Source organism: Pelophylax lessonae (assembly GCF_965119305.1).
Source record: "Pelophylax lessonae genome assembly, chromosome: 2".
In the NCBI taxonomy this organism is placed as follows: domain Eukaryota; kingdom Metazoa; phylum Chordata; class Amphibia; order Anura; family Ranidae; genus Pelophylax; species Pelophylax lessonae.
The window spans coordinates 147,853,238-147,871,228 of NC_138769.1; the positions used below are offsets into that span (position 1 = coordinate 147,853,238).

The 17,991-nt window shown below is 41.9% G+C and overlaps 1 protein-coding gene across 1 annotated transcript in view; it reads left to right on the forward strand.

The window, feature by feature from the left end:
• NOS2 (nitric oxide synthase 2) overlaps positions 1-17,991 on the forward strand; it is an 81,756-nt gene that overhangs the window by 26,812 nt on the left and 36,953 nt on the right. The window contains exons 6-10 of the mRNA XM_082247728.1: positions 952-1,093; positions 3,567-3,706; positions 6,147-6,321; positions 12,042-12,143; positions 16,489-16,683. Of these exons, the coding sequence (XP_082103854.1) occupies positions 952-1,093; positions 3,567-3,706; positions 6,147-6,321; positions 12,042-12,143; positions 16,489-16,683 (754 nt within the window). The remainder of the gene's footprint in view (positions 1-951; positions 1,094-3,566; positions 3,707-6,146; positions 6,322-12,041; positions 12,144-16,488; positions 16,684-17,991) is intronic.

Genomic DNA, 17,991 nt, shown 5'->3' on the forward strand with positions numbered 1-17,991 from the left:
CCCACCTGCTGGCCAGAGAAGAATGGTGCAACATAACATCAATATCTCAGTAGAGGGAGAAAGGGATAAAAGGTAATGTCTCCTTCTACATATTGCTTTAGCCCAGCACCTGGCTACATTTATGAAAGATAGTACTACGACTTCAATTCTGTTACAGTGGTTGTAAAGGCTTAAGGCTGTTTACCTTAATGCATTCTCTGCACTACTGTAAAAAAACCTTTCATGGTCAGTTCACCCACAGCCCCCCCCTAAATACTTACCTGAGCCCAATCTTGAGCCAGTGCTGTGCCCGAGAGTAGTAGCATTGCTCTCTCTCTCTCCTCACTGAACATGGAGGCAGCAGCATTGGCTCCTGCTGCTGTCAATCAGATCCTGCAAAGAGGGATCAGGAGGCGGGCAGAACCACACTGTACGTGTCAATAGACACATGCAACGTTGCTGAGGATCAAGCCTGTATGTCTGCCCCCATAGCAACCATGCAATTTGGCTGAGGGTCAAGCCCGTATGTCTGCCCCCATTGCCATGTTTGTAGGCAGACACAGAAGAGGAGGAGCCGGGAGTGCTGGTGGGGGACCCCAGAAGAGGGTATTCAGGACTAGTAAGTATGACATGTTTGTTATAGAAAAAAAAACTTTACAATCATTTTGGGACTCCTAATTTTGCAAACCACTAATAATGTCTGAATGCATATTATGATACATTTAACGTGGTATGGTTCTAAACTATAATAACATCTTAGTAGGCTTGATTGAAAAGGTTTGTTTGTATTTGTGATGCCTTTGCAACACGTACACACACCATACATGCATGCATAACTGTTCATTAGAGAAATATTTTAGATTTTTTTGGTTTAATTGAACCCTGAGGACACCAAAACATTTTTTCCTGTAATTTGGGTATATATTTTGACTTTGTATAGATCAATAGAAACTCATGTTGTCCTTTTTTTAGGTCGGCAATTACTATATTTCCTCAGAGGACTGATGGGAAACATGACTTTAGAGTCTGGAACAGCCAGCTACTCCGTTATGCAGGGTTTGAAATGCCAGATGGGATAGTCATTGGGGATCCAGCCAGTGTGGAGTTCACAGAGGTATGCGATTTATGGAGTGTCAACATAAAAACATTGCGTCGATGTAAAAAATATATGCTGTGACCATGCACGCAAACAATGTTTTTAAAGTGCCACCTTTAATATTTTGTTATTAAATTTAGTGTTAAAACTAAACTCACAAGTTCAGTTGATTATTTAAAAAAATACTGGATGCATTCATGAATGCACAAAATATAACTGTCTATTAACGTTTACAAGTCATAACATCAGAGACTGTTAATCTAGGGACTATGCAACTGCTTTCAGGACTGTGAAAGATTGTATTACCTGGTAAAGCAATATGGACTATGCTTTAAGTGTTGTTGTTTTTTTTTTTTTTTGCCTTTCTGATTTCCCCATCCACACACGCGATGTGGATGGGAGAATCACTTCTGCTGCACTATTTTGTTCTGACAGCTGGGGGAATACGCTGATTAGTGTTGCCGGCTATAGCCGGTGGCACTGATCGTTTTAGAAACAGGCCAGTTGTACAGAAGTGGAACGATAGATCGACTACTATGCAACAAGCCTGCCCATACATGGATTGAAATCCGGCCAAATTTCAATTTGTCAATGGCCAGCATAAGGCTCCATTCACACCTATGCAGTTTGCGTTTGAGCATTTCTGCAGTGCTTTTTGCATTTTTTTTACTGCGATTTTGCCACGATTGGCATTTTGCATTTTTTAAGTTTTTTCTTTTTTTTTGGCAAATTTGTTGTTGGACAGATTGAAAAAAATGAAAACCGCAAACCATGGCAAAATCACAGTATAAAAACAATACTTGCTTTTCCGCATTCTCCATTTAAGTCTATTGAACCAAATGCAAAAAAAGCACCATTTTGCATTTACAAAAGTCCCTGATCCTTTCCAAAAAAGCAGAGGCACAAAAATGCATTGATGTTATTGGGTTCCATAGGAACCCATGTTAAAAAATGTCCTACGTTTCTGAAAAAGCAGAAAGCATGAAAAAATACATTGGTGTGAATGGAGCTTAAGGCTGTACACTTGAGTCTTCCACGTTCAGGAGAGGGAGGTTAGGGAAGGTTGAAACTCGTCTAACCACAGCAATTCCTAAACGATCCTAAAAGCCTATGTGTACATGGACACATAGGCTTTTATGGAGTTGAGTTTAGGAGCTTTGGCAAAATAACTCCAAAGGCTCCTAAACTCAAGTTTAGGAGCTGCTAGTGTACATGGAGCCAAACATTTAGAGTCTGATGTAGGGATAGACCAATTATCGGCATGGCCGATATATCGGGGGCTGATATGCACTTTCCCTGATATATCGGTATTGGCCCCGTAACTGGCCTATATTGCCGATATTTTTGTGATGTCATTCTGCCTTCCTAGGCCACCTCCCTCACCTTGGACAGCCTCGTCTGGAGTCGGGACTAGTCTCGCGGGAGTGTATCACAGCCATACACCCACCCACAGCAGTCCGGTGCCAGCCAGCTACCCACATCAACAGGCCCTGTACCAGCCAGACAGCCACAGGCACTGTACCAGCGAGCCAGCCACTCACCCACAGGCCCTGTACCAGACAGCCACCCACAGGCCCTGTACCTGCCAGCCACAGGCACTGTACCAGCCAGCCACCCAACCACAGGCACTGTACCAGCCAGCCACCCACAGCCCCTGTGCCAGCCAGACATCCACCACAGGGTGCCGGACAGCCAGCCACCTACAGACAGGGTGCCAGACAGCCAGCCACCCACAGACAGGGTGCCAGACAGCCGGCCACCCACAGCCCCTGTACCAGCCAGCCACAGGCACTGTACTAGCAAGCCACCCACAGGCCCTGTGCCAGTCACCCACCTACCACAGTGTGCCAGCCAGCCAGCCACCCACCACAGGGTGCCAGACAACCGGCCACCCCCCCACAGGGTGCCAGCAAGCCAGCCATTAAGCATTAAACAAAAATTAACATGTTCAGTACAGATTTGTGTCAATAATTGTCTTTATTTTTCAAAACTTTAAATGTACAAAATATCGGCCCATAGCGGCCGATACCGATACGTTGTGACCAAAATATCAGTATCGGTATTGGCTCTGAAAAAAACATATCAGTCTATCCCTAGTCTGATGTAGGTACTAATAAAATGAACATAATAATTTACTATATGACCTTATCTACAACAGTTCTTATGCTGAAGACATACTAGTACTAGGTGGATTCTTGTTGGTTGTTATATGTTTTGCACTTAAATCTAAACTCCTTAAATACAGCTATGTGCAGTTTAAAATAATAATTGCATTAATGTTAAATACATCTAGTATAAACACCTGTATGTGATGTGATGTTAGCCTCTTGTAAATATATGTCAGTTTTTATTCTCAACCTAATACAACGTATTAATGGTCCTTCACCTAAACTTTAACTCACAGTATCCCCTTTGTTCACACTATATCAATCTAAATAGAAAATATCATGCAGGTAAATTTTTTTTATGCAACATAAACATTTATTTACAGCTATGTGTACAACTTGGATGGAAACCAAGATATGAACGCTTTGAGATTCTTCCCTTGGTGCTGCAGGCAAATGGCGAAGACCCAGAATTATTTGAAATTCCAAAAGATCTTATACCTGAAGTTGTAATGGAGCACCCTAGGTAAGTTCTTTGACAATATCTTCAAATAAATTTCAATCTTGTGACTTTGATTTCTGACATGTTACGCTGTAATCCTACAACCCAACATGGATGTTTTTTTCTTGTCTGCTAAGGCACTGATAATGGATTTTGGGGGACACTAGAGAGAGAACGGCTGCCCACAAATGATCAACAGGCTGTTGCTTAGCTTAGTACTTTAAAAGAAAAGAGCCTAATGCCCGAATTCCCCATGTAGGGACAGCTCGGTTAAAATGGACACAAATTCGGAAAGTGAAGATTTTCTCATTTAGAAGGAACCTTTAGAAATATTACTTGTATCTAAGTTGTACCCTGAAAAAAGTGTCCCTTTGGCTTGAATTACTCATGAAGAATAGAAGTGCACTTCCTGGTACATGAGGGTGCCTAGGCACTTTTTTACCTACAGCCTCATAGCTGAATATCTGCATTGTGAGATCTATGTCACTGCTGTCCCTAACTGCTAGCCTTAGGAGATCTGGAGTGAGATTTCGAAATCAATGCTGTGCTGCTGCTGTCCTCTTTGCTGGAGCCTCTGACATGAGGAAGCAATAGTCCGACCTGTTGGTCACAATCAATGTGAGTGGACAACTGTGCAAGATAACTCCTAAGCCAAAATAGGTCTTCCAAATACTATATCACTTGAAACAACATTCTAACATATTGGAATATCACTGCAACTGATCAGTGATTATTTTTCTATTTTCTCAATAGTAAACTAGAAATAGCCCATTTGCACATGTGCTGAACTAAGATTAGTCACTGAGAAAAGCCACAGCAGGTCCCATTATTGCAGTAGTCCAGTGGAGGTTGGGCAGTTGTCTCACTACTAGTTCTTCTCAATGAGAGAGCTGTCACCTGTGAGTACTCTTATGCCTCGTTTCCACTGAGCGCAACGGTTCGGGTTGGTACAGTTTGGAAAGGTTAGAATGGTCCGGCCTATTCAGGTGAGCGTTTCCACTACAAGTGGGACCGCCAGGGGCCATGCAGGGTTCACACGAAACGCTGTGTCTGTTTTGTGCTTTTGTTTGATGTGAGCATTGACGTTTTCCTGTCCACCAATCAGTGGAATTTATCGTGTTACGCCAGTAGCTCCGCCCTAACTGTACCGTACCATTTCCTATGGCCCTACATCTGAAGGAGGACCATGAATGGTGCGGTTTGGTTCGGTTGTATGGGTCACTTTCATAATGGAAACACTCAAAATAGCGTACTGTACCAAACTGACCCGAACCGATCCGCTCAGTGGAAACGAGGCATAAGATCAAGTACATGTGTTCAAATACAATAGTGATATTATATGAATTGAATTCATGCATTTTATTTCACCTATGGATATGATCTGATATCAGTGCACACCTATAAAAAAAAAATGCTAACGTTTAAAAGAAATTCTGTCGAAGAACCGCCATTACAAGGCACATGTAAGCCAAAAAAAGCCTCCTCTCTGTGTTCCTCTGATTCCAATTTCACTTTTTTTATTTGGACTTTGGAACATATAGTTCTCTCCCCAGTGAGAGTGCCTCAGTGCTGGAAAAGGGCATGGGACAGTAGGCAGGAATTTTTAATTTAAATAAATTAAGCAGACACAACTCTTTGGAAAATAATTGGCCACGGCCATTTATTATTGGTTTTAAAATGTTATTACAAAATATCAATCAAAACACTTTAATAACCTAGCCACTATGGCTCAGGCGGCATAAATAAATACTTCAGATAAAATTAATAACTCCCAACTTAAAATACTTGACATAACGAAATCACTTATAAAATATGATAAACCGCCCCCCTTTGTATAAACAAAGGTGACCCACCACATAATAACAGCCGCAACATAAGAGGAGGAAGGGATGGGGAACACCACAGCGGTTCCTTCTGAGGCGAATGAGCCCCGCTGCAATGAAACCCCCTTTATATAGGCCCCCCAGACAGTTCCAGAAGTTTCCCCAGCTGTCACGTGTCCCTGCAGGTGTGCCCTGTCACCTGCCAAGCCACGTGACCTCCTACTCCATAGCTGACTGCCTCAGGGGACTTGAAACTCCTTCTTCCCGCCCTTTTTTCCCTGAGGAAAAAAGGAGGGAAGAGTGCCTGACCTAAACTTGAATTCCCTTTTCCCGCCACTCACCCATGAGGAAATGGGGGCATATAACTGCCTTCCCCTTTTCCTATCATTCTCTTCTAGGGGAGTAATCCTAAAGCCAGAAGTCAAGCCTATTACATGTTTGTGTTGTTTTCTGTAACTCAAACATGTTGGGTCAAACGTTGTATGTGAAATTAGTGATACCGGTAAAAGAATTTAGGAATCTTTTCAGAGTGCAATAGATCCTAAGGCCCGTTTTTTTTACAGGTGATGGATGTGCTTTAAAGATACCTTAACCTTCAAATGATTATTTTCCAGACAGTAATTGTCTATTGTTTCTTAAAGGTTCGAGTGGTTTAAAGAACTGAATTTAAGGTGGTATACCTTGCCTGCAGTTTCCAACATGCTGCTTGAAGTTGGAGGCATTGAATTCCCAGCTTGCCCCTTTAATGGGTGGTACATGGGTACAGAAATTGGTGTTCGAGATTTTTGTGATGTCCAGCGTTACAATGTGCTAGAGGTAAATTTATTAGACTTTAATGGCAAAAAATGTATTCTTTTTTAAAGTGTTTGTTACCCTAAAAAAAAAAGATAATAATTTTCCTTTAAAGCATGTTGACAGCACAGTGCTTGTGCTGTATAATTTTGCCCCCCGTATCACCTAAAAAAACTTGACTGATCCTGCCTGGTTCTGCCCTCCCCTCTGTAAACTGATCACGGTTTATCATGGCTGCTCAGCCCTGACACCGTGGTCAGTTTACCTGCCTCCATCATCCACAGCTCTCCTCTGTCCTCTCTCCCCTCCCCTCTCTGCCTGTCTGCTCCTGTGTCAGTGCCCGCCCTCTCCCCTCCCCTCCTGCTGCTCAAATTACTTTTAATAACTTATATAATCCTGTGTGTTTTGTCTTAATGGCAGGTGCTCCTGTCTCTGTGTCTTCTAAAATAAATGCCGTCTATACCTGTTTTCAGAACACCGCTCGGCGCTCACGTGACCGACCGGCTCTCTCCTCCTCTAAGCCCAACTGACATTAGAGGAGAAATCTCGGCCCCGCCCGCTGCAGCTGTCAGACTGGAAGAGGAGAGAGCTGGCCGGTCACGTGAGCGCCGAGAGACGCTCTGAAATACAGTTTAGACAGCATTTTTTTTTATAAAACACAGAGACAGGAGCACCTGTCATTAGCAAACCCACAGGATTATATGAAGTTGTCACAATGGGTTAACAACCACTTTAATCTCCTTTGGATGTAATATCTCTTATCAGAGATATCAGGAAACATTTGGATTTATTGCAAGACTTTATTGCCAGTATTCTTTCTTTTTTTTTTTTTTTTTTGAAAGCTCAACCTTGATTATTATAATACCCTGAAAAATACACTGTAGTTGATTTACTAGAGGCAAATAGGCTTTTCACTTTGCAAAGGAAGTTGTACTTTGCAAGAGAATCTGTCTAAGAGCTTCATGAATCAGGTGAGGTGCTGCTAACTTCGTCCAATCACATGCAAACAAAAATACTGCTTTTGTTTTCATTTGCCTTGCATGTAATTGGCTATCCTTTGCAAAGTAAAAACGTTACCACATTCACTAAGCTCAGGGCAATTCCCTTTTAAAGTGCAGCTTCCCTTGCAAAGAGAACAGCCTATTTGCCTTTAGTGGATCCACCCCACTGCTTGCTCTCCACATGGCTACTTTAAGCAACAGATGCTTTGGCAGGTCAAATTTACCTGTCATAAGCTGCATTTGCCATTCAAACGCATGCACTTGTCCTCAAATAGCAATTTTGCAGCATTTAGAGAGAACACTTGTCAACAGGATCCCTATCTTTTAGGTAGTGTAAACAGCAGTGGCAATGTGCAAAACGCACAAAAGTAATCAAGTAAATGGGTAATATCAACCAATCCCAATCAAATATCAATTCACCAAGTTAATTGGTTTCTTTAGGTAGTACAGTGCACAGTAGCACATTGCACGAGTTCAATGAACATTGCACTGCCTTAGTGACAAAGCACATCTGGGAGTAGTAGGAACGGCTTAATGTTTTGCATGTGCAACTTATTGGCAACTATGTGCTGAAACTGTTGTAGCAGTTTTTTTTTTAGAGCAGAGATGACTGAATAGTGGTATGGGAAGTATGTTTAACAGGAACTAACACATAGACCACCCGTTTCTTGTATGTTGTGAAAACCTTATGCTGGTTTCATGGGTTATGGTCAGCTTCCTCTGAATTGCTTCCTACTTTCTAACCCTTATTTTCTATTCAGTATTTCATAATGAATTACCTTGTTAACCCCTACTACAATTTTAATGTATTACTAAACCCACAACAGTAAAATCAGTCTGTATATGCAGTAAAGCATGCCTGGTATACTCACTGTGGAACCTAAAGGGTTAATCCTGCGCATTGTGTAAAAAGGCTGTTTGATCCTGTCTTCTCTGATCTTCCCCTTCTACAGTCCCTAATCCATCTGCTGATAGTAGAGAGCCTTGGGGGCACTCTGCACATGCTCAGTTTGGTGTGTATTGCTAGAAAGTTTTTTTTTTTGGGAGGGTGCATGTGATCAGCACAGGGCCAATCAGCACTGTCCAGACAGAGGGTCAGGGGTCCTACAGCCTCATAGGACAGTCGGAGGAGAATTAAAACTCCTCCTACAAGCTTTAACCAGACACTGATAGAAGTCACAAGACTGCTATAAACTGCTGATGAGAAAATATATTTAGCAGTTTATATTTACTAAAGTAATTGCATTTCCATGTTCTGTGTACTGTGGGAGACCAGATATAGTGAATGCAGGCTCCTGGGTTTAATAACACTTTAAGATGATAACATAAAGACTTATTGGTAGCCATGTTAATAAACAATTAAGCATTAAGTCCTGTCAACAAGATGTTAGCAAGGAAAAATATCTAAAATCCAAGAAACACATGTGCAATCACCATAATAAAGAGCAATTGGATTTATGAAAAGATGGAAACTGTACATTGATGAATTTAGTATTTCTGCTATTTAGACAAATGCTCTGCAATCTAATACTGGCCTAGCCATTTACAGTAAAACCTGCCAAATACTTAGGGCCTGCATAGACTGTAAAGCGTATTTCCATGTTTGCAGTCATATTTAAGAAAACCCCACTAAATGTTATGTTTCCATTCAACCAGCATACTGAAAAAAAAAATAAAAATATGTACCTAACTTTTATAAAAGACGCCTGAGAGGGGACATGATAGCAATTTATAAATACCTCAATGGTGATCTCAGCATAGAAAAAAAGCTATTCAGTCAAAAGGATTGCATGAGGACTTGAGGGCATACAATGCGATTAGAGGAGAAGCATTTTAACCTCAGGCAACGCAGGGGGTTCTTTACTGTTAGGGCTACATGATTGTGGACTTCCCTACCACAAGAAGTGGTTTCTGCGGGAAGTATGGCTACTTTCAAAAGACTCTTAGACGTACATCTCAAGGATCAGAACATTCAGGGGTATGAGAGATGATTACGGCCACACACACCTACACAGGTTGAACTGGATGGACTATTGTCTTTATTCAACCTCAACAACTATGTAACTATGTTTCTGAAGAGAAAGTATCATGTCAGATTGTAAATGTTTCTAAAGAGTCTCACAGTGTCTGTCCCCACACAGACTGGGGATTCACTGAGCTATCCTTCATTAACCCCCTGAAGACTAAGCCTTTTTCTGACACTTGTTGCTTACAATTTAAAAATCAGTATTTTTTGCTAGAAAATTACTTAGAACCCCCAAACATTATATACATATATATATATTTTAGCAGAGACCCTAGAGATAAAAATGGTGGTCTTTGCTATCTTTTATGTCACACTGTATTTGTGAAACTTTTTGGAAAAAATGCACTTTCATGAATTAAAAAATAAACAAAGCCCATTTTTTTTCTATAATGTGAAAGATGATGTTACGGCCAGTAAATAGATACCCAACATGTCATGCTTTAAAACTGCACACATTTGTGAAATGGTGACAAACTACGGTGCTTGAAAATCTCCATAGGTGGCACTTTAAACATTTTTAATGGTTAACAGTTTAGAGTTACAGAGGAGGTGTAGTTCTAGAATTATTGCTCTCACTCTAACAACCGTGGTGATACCTCACATGTGTGGTTTGAACACTGTTTACATTTTTGAGTGCGACTTATGTATTGGTTCACTTCTGTGCGTGAGCACGGAGCAATGGGGCGCTTTCGTTTTAAATTTTTTTTCTTATTTATTTTATTTTATTTTTTATTTTTATACTGTCCCCTGAAAAAAAAAATTTGGATCACTATTATTGCTGTCACAAGGAATGTTAACATCCCTTGTGACAGCAATAGTCATGTGTCAGGTATTTTTTGGAGGGATCTGGGGTCTATAAGGCTCCAGTAAACTAGAAGCATCATGACATCGCTTCCGGGTTACTACATCCGAGACCCGAAAGCCAATCCTGGCTTTGTTTGGGTCTCCAGCCAGCCGGCTGGTCGCTCGGGCCTCCCGTTGGGATGGGAGCCCCGGGCGATTTGCGGAAGGTAGCAGAAGGGGGGAGGGACGCCCCCTCCCGCCGCTTGCAATAACAGCCGAGCGACTGATTAGCTGCATTGGTTGCTATTACAAGAAAGCCAAACGTTGGCTCAAAAAAAACAGTACTGGGTACCCAGGTACAACCACTTGAAACAGGCTGCATATTTGCGTTAAGTCGGCGTGAAGGGGTTGATATACAATGCAGGCGACCAATTTCTAAATTATTAAGCCTTTGTTAAGATAGACAATGTTCAATCCAGTTTATAACCGATAAAGAAGAACTTCTAGCACAGTGAACACATTGGTAATTATGTTAAACATTACTCCATAGTATTTTAAAATGTGACCAGAAATCTCAATGGGAACGTTTCACAAATATAAATAAGGTGTTATCCCCAATTGGCTGCAACATTGTAAATACATTTTCAAGTGTATGTAAAGCTCAAACTTTTATTGTTTTATAGCGTGGAGGGGTCAGATCAGAATTTTTTTGCAGTCCCTGTCTTGGCTGAAGAGATTCACCCTCTCTATTTGTCTCAGCAACCATAGAGGGTTATTTACTAAAACTGAAGAGTACAAAATATTGTGATCCTCTGCATAGAAACCAATCAGCTTTCAGGTATTATTGCTAAAGCTGAAGTTAGAAGCTGACTGGCTACCATGCACAACTGCACCAGATTCTGAGTGCACCCGTTTTAGTAAATCAACCCCATTGTCTCCAGTACAGAAAATTATGCAATTAAAAATGATATAAAATCTACATTAGTAGCGTTGTCACAGAAAGATGAGGTAAGGAGAAATCGAATAGGCATATCTATTCTAGTGTCAGCTGTCTTGGGGGGAATTGGAGAGATTTTCTCCTACTTCCTGGTGTGTCCCTGGAACAAAATGTGATGAAAAAAACGGATAGGGTCTTAAACATTCCCTATTCCATCCAAAACTAAAAAAAAAAATGTGGCCTACAGTATTCATACACTTTAAAGTGTAATTAAAGGAAAACCTTCTTTGTTTACATTATGGATAGAGTAAGTGAGGTTTATAACCCCAGCTGTGTTCCATTGGGGAGATTTCCCTTCACTTCCTGTCCTTTAGCCAAAACAGGAAGTGGGGGGAAATCCCTCCAAAGCGAGAGAATCCTAGTGTGTCACCAGGGTCAACAGAACGAGTGTCCCCATTGGAATATTTCCCCTCTATTAGTGTTTTGATTTAGGATTTTCTTTCACTTAAGATGATAATGATAACAGGACAAATAGAGATGAATCTCCCCAATGCTGGTACAGAAAGCATTAAAACCTGACAGATGTTGTAACCCCTCTCTGCTCTATAGAAAACTGAAAAAAAGGTTTTGCCATTAGTTACACTTTGGGAACCAACTTCAGCCAAATAAAGCCAAAGCCAAATGTGTACAATTTCCATTCAGAAATACAACGTATATTGCCTTGGTTGACAAATTTTGTTAAATCCATCAACTGAACCTTGCTTTAGGCTGGTCATGCATTGGCAGGTGCTTCACCAACATTGTACATTGTTTTATGTAGGAGGACTTCTTTCACAAAGTAACCATTAGAAATCAAACATATTACATTGTTATGTTATTAGACATTAGTAAACTGAGTTTGCTTGATTGTGATAGGTTACTACATTTTCCAGATCATCAGTACTATGCATTCTTCTTTTGAAATGAAATGGACTGACATGTGCTTTTGTTCCTTCAGGAAGTTGGAAGAAGAATTGGATTAGAAACTCACAAGCTGGCATCCCTGTGGAAAGACCAGGCAGTACTTGAAATCAATGTAGCGGTTCTTTACAGCTTCCATGTAGGTTCCTTATAATTAAAATGTACAGCACTAGAAAATATTTAGAGGTTTAATAGGGTTGTACTATTCACGCGGTTATAAATCACCTATTCCAGATTTTTACATTCTGCTATCTTAAGCAACCTTGTTGCAAAAATGTGTTAAGAGTACTGTTACTTGTAAATAAGAGCAGTAAATACTCACCTTTTCTGGTGCGCATGATGACATGGACCTCTTCTTCAACCATTAGAACAAGTCCCACTAGCGGCTTCTTGGACTTAAGGTTTCAGTAAACCCAAACATACATTTAATGTTTCTACATACAAATCTTAAGGTGGAAGAAAGTTCAAAGTCTAACTATTCTTAAAAATGGTCCCTCCCCCCCTCCTTCTACCTATCCTGCCTAACCCGTATAAAAAATGTATGTACCTACCTATTTTTAATTTGCTCCTTTCCAGTCAAGTGATCCTGCAGCTATGGTTCAGACAATGACTGGGAAGTCTGGGAGCTGTTATATCATTCATAGGCTCCCATGGCACAGCCATTGTGGGCACTTCCTCCTCTCCTCTGCAGCAGCCACTCATTGACACAGGGAAGCCAGAACTGCAGGATCACATGACTGGAGCGGATTAAAAATAGATAAGTTCACAGGTTAGGCAAGATAGGTAAAAAAAGAGGGGAGGAAACCTTTTTTAAGAATAGTTAGACTTAGGAAAACCATAGACGGTGCAAATTTATTTTTGCAACCTGTGGCTGCAGGAAAGAAATTCACAGGATTCCCCCCATGAAAATGGACAGTACTGACAAGGAAATTCCTCCTGCTGAGGAGTTGTCAGTTTTGCCCACGCGACCCGAGGGGAGGACACAGTGATTATTGCTAGCGGCTATAGCAGCCGCTAGTGATAATCGCAAGTGAATCTGGCAGGCTGGTTGTACCCAAGTTGATAAATTCAGCCTGTCCACCCACAGTACAAATCCGAAATTCGAACCATCTATGGCCGTCCTTGGGCTTTTCTTCCACTTTAAGTGTTCCCTAAATGCCTTTATCTGCTTTCTCTTTCATTAAACATTATGTATTCTTTACCTGGTGATTCAGGTTACTTCCTAGTTTCTTATTACTAGGCCATTAAGTGCTTCCCCTGTATGAGTATACAGGATGCTGTATTGACATATGGCTTCCTGTGATTGTAGAAGCAGCCACCCCAACCAGCGTGCCTTAGCTGTAGCTAGAGAGTGACTCCTGTAGGAAGTATCACTCTTAATGCAACAAGAGTCTACTTGAAGAGGAAACTGATCGGTCATGTGGATGCAAATAAGATGAGAAAAAAAGTATTTACAGCTACTACAGGATATATTTAGGCAAATGGGTAAGCTTTGCACTCCTGACTCAGACTACAGCCAACTCTCCATATACCACCATGAATGAGCAGCTCCTAAGCCCAGGAATTCCAGCCACTCCCTAGCTCCTTCTCCAAGTGAATTGATTGACAGTGGTTCTTCATGATTTGTAGTAACACGTATTGCATATGACAGCCTTTAATTGTAAAAATTGGCAAATGAATTGTATATTGGATGATTTTAAAGGATTAATTCACCTTTACCAAAAAACTGTTTGTGTAGGTAAGGGGTGCCTGTGGATGAAAAAAAACCCTGCAAATTTGAACAAAGTTGAATAATGTCCTTGCTATAGGTGCAGGCCATTTATACATCTCCCAAAGCCTGGTTGAAAAACTCCCAGACATCATTCCCTCCTGCCTTGTTGCTAGGTTGTTGCTAAGGCTCTCCCAGATGTTACTGTTCACATCCACCATCACAGGAATGAGCTCTCAAACCCTCACACATGTACAGTTCACTACCTACTCCAAAGCAGCATTGCTGAGCTCATGAAAGAGAGTTTGAATTGGGGAAAGAGCTTTTTCCAGTATTGAAAGGTGCAAACAGCAATGGCTGAGCACGTCAAAGCAACGTCCTAGCAACAAGGCAGGACAGGGGGTGCCATCTCTCCGAGTTTTCCAGCCATGCTTCAGGAGGTACGTAAATGGTCTTCACCTATAAAAGGGGCATTATTATTTAACTTTGGTTAAAGCTGCACAGTTTGATTTTATCTACAGGCACCCCTTACCAGCATAGACAGTTTTTAGTAAAGGTGAACTAGCCCTTTAAAATGGGCTTGGTCATGTGACCTTTGTATGACATCTGCTTTGCAGGATATGATTTATTTATCATAAAAAAACAGAGGGTTTATTACTACTTTAAGGGGGTTTGGCTATCCGGCCTCCTGGGAACTATTTGGCTTTTTCGCAGGCTCAGGTTTGTTTATAGTCAGTTTATAAAAGGAAAAAACTCTGTGCTATTCATTCAAATTAGGCATCATATTTATATGTGTGCCGAGCAGCAATTCAGCACACATAAAAAAACACATAAACTGTTATTGCTGACCAGGGGAGGACTGGGCCAGGGGAAGGGGGGCAATTACCCCCCGGGCCTCTCTGATGCCCCCTAAAAAGGCTGCACCCACCACTTCTGCCACAGACATGCCTAAAGGATTCCTGGTAAAGAGAAGTAAAATGTCCCCACTGCTGACCTACTGAGTGCGGGATGAAGACAAGGACAGAGCGCAAGCCTCCCCCCCCAGCATGGATGTAAACTGTGTCTGAGCAGAGGCCCTACTGGAGACTCTCCTCCCCCTGACTGAGCTACCCCAGCTGCCCCCAACTGCCCGCTGATGGCCAGGTCGGGAGCCCGGATTCGGCTGGTAAGTAGAGAGTACCTGGAGCGGAGCTTCAGCCTAGACTAGTGGTCAGGAGGGGGCCTGGAAGAGGGAGAGTGGGAGGGGGGCCGAGTCGCTGCACCATGGGCCTCTGGTTTGTACTTGCCCACTGGGCCGAAAGTTGCCAGTCAGCCCCTGCCCACCTGACACTCATGCAGTCTTGCTGAGTAGTGCCAGAACTTTGATTGAAAGCAGCTTTTCCTTTTTGACAGTCGCCAGATGCAGTGTCTGGACAAGGGGTGGGCAGGAGGGGAAGCTGCCCTGGTCATTGAGGTATCATGAGAGGGGAGGAGCTGCAACGATATTTGGGGGAAAGGGAATTGTGCTGGGAGGGGGAATTTAGGGGGTGGCAGGGGGTATGAATTGTTTGGGGGGGGGGATATTTGTGCTAGGAGGGGACATTTGGGGAGGGGAATTTGTGCTGGTAGAGAGGATTTGGAGTGTAGGGGAGAAAATGTGTACTGGGAGGGGAAATTTGAGGGGCAGAGGATTGGTGCTAGGAGGAGTTTGTTTCTTATTGGGGTAGGGGGATCTATTTGTGTGGGGGGATTTGTGGTGAGAGAGGATTTGAGCTGGGATGGGGGATGGGGGGGGGCAAAGATTTGTGCTGGAAGGGGGATTTCAGCAGGGGGTGGATTTGTCCTGGAAGAATGGGGAATTTATGCTTAGGGGGTAAGCATGCAGATTAGTGCTCTTTTCTTTACACTTTACATGTATAAAGTTTTTTTTTTTTATGTAAAATAAATGTGAATCTTTTATTTTTTTTTTATTTTTACAATTAAGCATATGACTGGCTGAGAAGAGCTCATTGGTCAATTACAATGTTAGAGCAGCCCCACATGATGTATAGGAATATCACGTGGGGTGTCTGGGGGAAGAGAAAGTGTAGGGTGTCACAAAGCTCAAAATGGTTCATGAGCAGAGGGTTTGGCAATCCAGAACACTGAGGATTGGAAGGCATACTGTTGCCACATTAAATAGGAACGAAACATGCACTGCCTTGATCACCAGGTACTTACACCCTACTAATCTATTTTCTAAAAAAAAATGCTTACCTCACATAGTTAGGGAAAATAGAATAAACATTTTGAGCTTGACACTTTAAATTCAAGAGTAGAAGGCTGGAAGGTTTCCAAGTCACTGCTGGGAGGGGGAGCAGGACAAAGTGAACTTGTACAGACAAGGTATTCAGTGATTCTTTGGGAATATTAAGAACTAGTTTATCCACCGAAAGATATCAAAGCATGCATGATATGTGAACATGTATGGAAAGACAAGCCTTCAGACAGTTAAATAGTGTTTAGATGACCATCCTCTAAGACAAGTAAGTATTAGGCCTAATTTATGTTATCCTACTTGTTTCTCTATTAGACTTTTTGATTGTAAGCTACTTGGCCGGGTCTCTCATTCCAAATGTTGCATTGATTTATGAGTGATGTAATGGTATTGCTATAATTATTACATTTTTTAAAAAGTGGGTCTCTATAATTTATCAGGACAATTGCATGCCGGTATACTGATGTCACTATGTAAAAAGTTATGTAGTGAAAACCTTCAGTCAGAGCACAATGCCTTTAAATAACTTCTGTTTTTCAGAAACACAATGTAACTATAATGGATCACCATTCTGCAGCAGCGTCTTTCATCAAACACATGGAGAATGAATACAAGCTGCGAGGGGGCTGCCCAGCTGACTGGGTTTGGCTTGTGCCTCCAATGTCCGGGAGCGTCACCACTGTATTTCACCAGGAAATGCTCAACTATATTCTGAGCCCTTTCTACTTCTACCAGGTAGGACAAGTCTGACACCATGATGAGCTTCATTTATCAAAGTAACCAGTCAGATTTGTTCTGTAATGGCAAATGACCAAACAGAAATGAAAAGGTGATTGTGCAAACAAGTATGTCTTGGAATGATCTCAGGTAGCACAGCCTACTTGTTCAGAATTCCCCATTGCCATTTTATTTTTCTGGCTATCTAGTGATTTGGGAATTATTATTTTTTATTGCCTGTTTGTAAAGCAGAAAAGGTATTCCCTAATATACTGTACCAATTGCAGACACCTCACCTTGTTCTTTTTTAACATGCAGAAAGATTGAAGCCAGTTCTAAGAAGCTTTTCAATGCCACCAATCAGATTCAAACCTGTTTTGTAAATTTGAATCTGACAGGTGATATAGCATGCAGAATGATAGGAAGGTCAGGAAATAATCTCCCACTGCACATGTGAGGAGATCTGTAAACTCTGGTTGCAGTGGATAACAGAAAACTCAGGTCAAGGTAAAGTGACATTGATAGTATTTGCTGGATACTATTAGCAGTGTATTTATTGGTTCCACTTGTTATTTGGCATTGTTCTGTAACAACATTAATGCTGCACTCTGGGCAGAATAAAATTACACAAATAATGGAGTTCTGTATTCATTAAGACCCCGTTCACACTGTGGCGATCCGACTTGCCGGGGCGACCTCACAGGTCGCGGTGCGCAGCTCGCACAGCGACCTTGGAGCGGCCGGCACGGACTTCATAACATTGAAGTCAATGCAGGTCGCTCCAGGTCGCCCCAAAGAAGCTCCGGACCCTTTTTCTAAGTCTGAGCGACTTGTGTCGCTCCTATTAGAACGGGTCCACAGCTTCTCTATGGAAGGCAACCTACGGTGACCTGTCAGGCGACCAGGTCGCCTGACAGGTAGCCCCAGTGTGAACGGGGTCTAATACATTTTATAAATCTGCTTCTTTAAATGCAAGCAGTTTAAAGTGATTGTAAAGTCTTGTGTATTTTTTTTTCTAATAATATACATGTTATACTTACCTCCTCTGCACAGTTGGTTTTGCACAGAGCAGCCCGAATCCTCCTCTTCTCGGTTCCTTTTCGCTGCTCATGGCCGCTCCCTCCTGTTGGGTGCCCCCACAGCCAACAGCTTGCTATGGGGACACCTGAGCCAAGTCACAGCTCTGTGTATCCATTCAGACATGGAGCTGTAGTTTGGCCCTGTCCCCTCCCTCTCCTCATTGGATAACTGACTTTGATTGACAACAGCGGAAGCCAAGGGTGCATGTTTGTTATTTTTATTGAAAAAAAAAAATGAGACTTTACA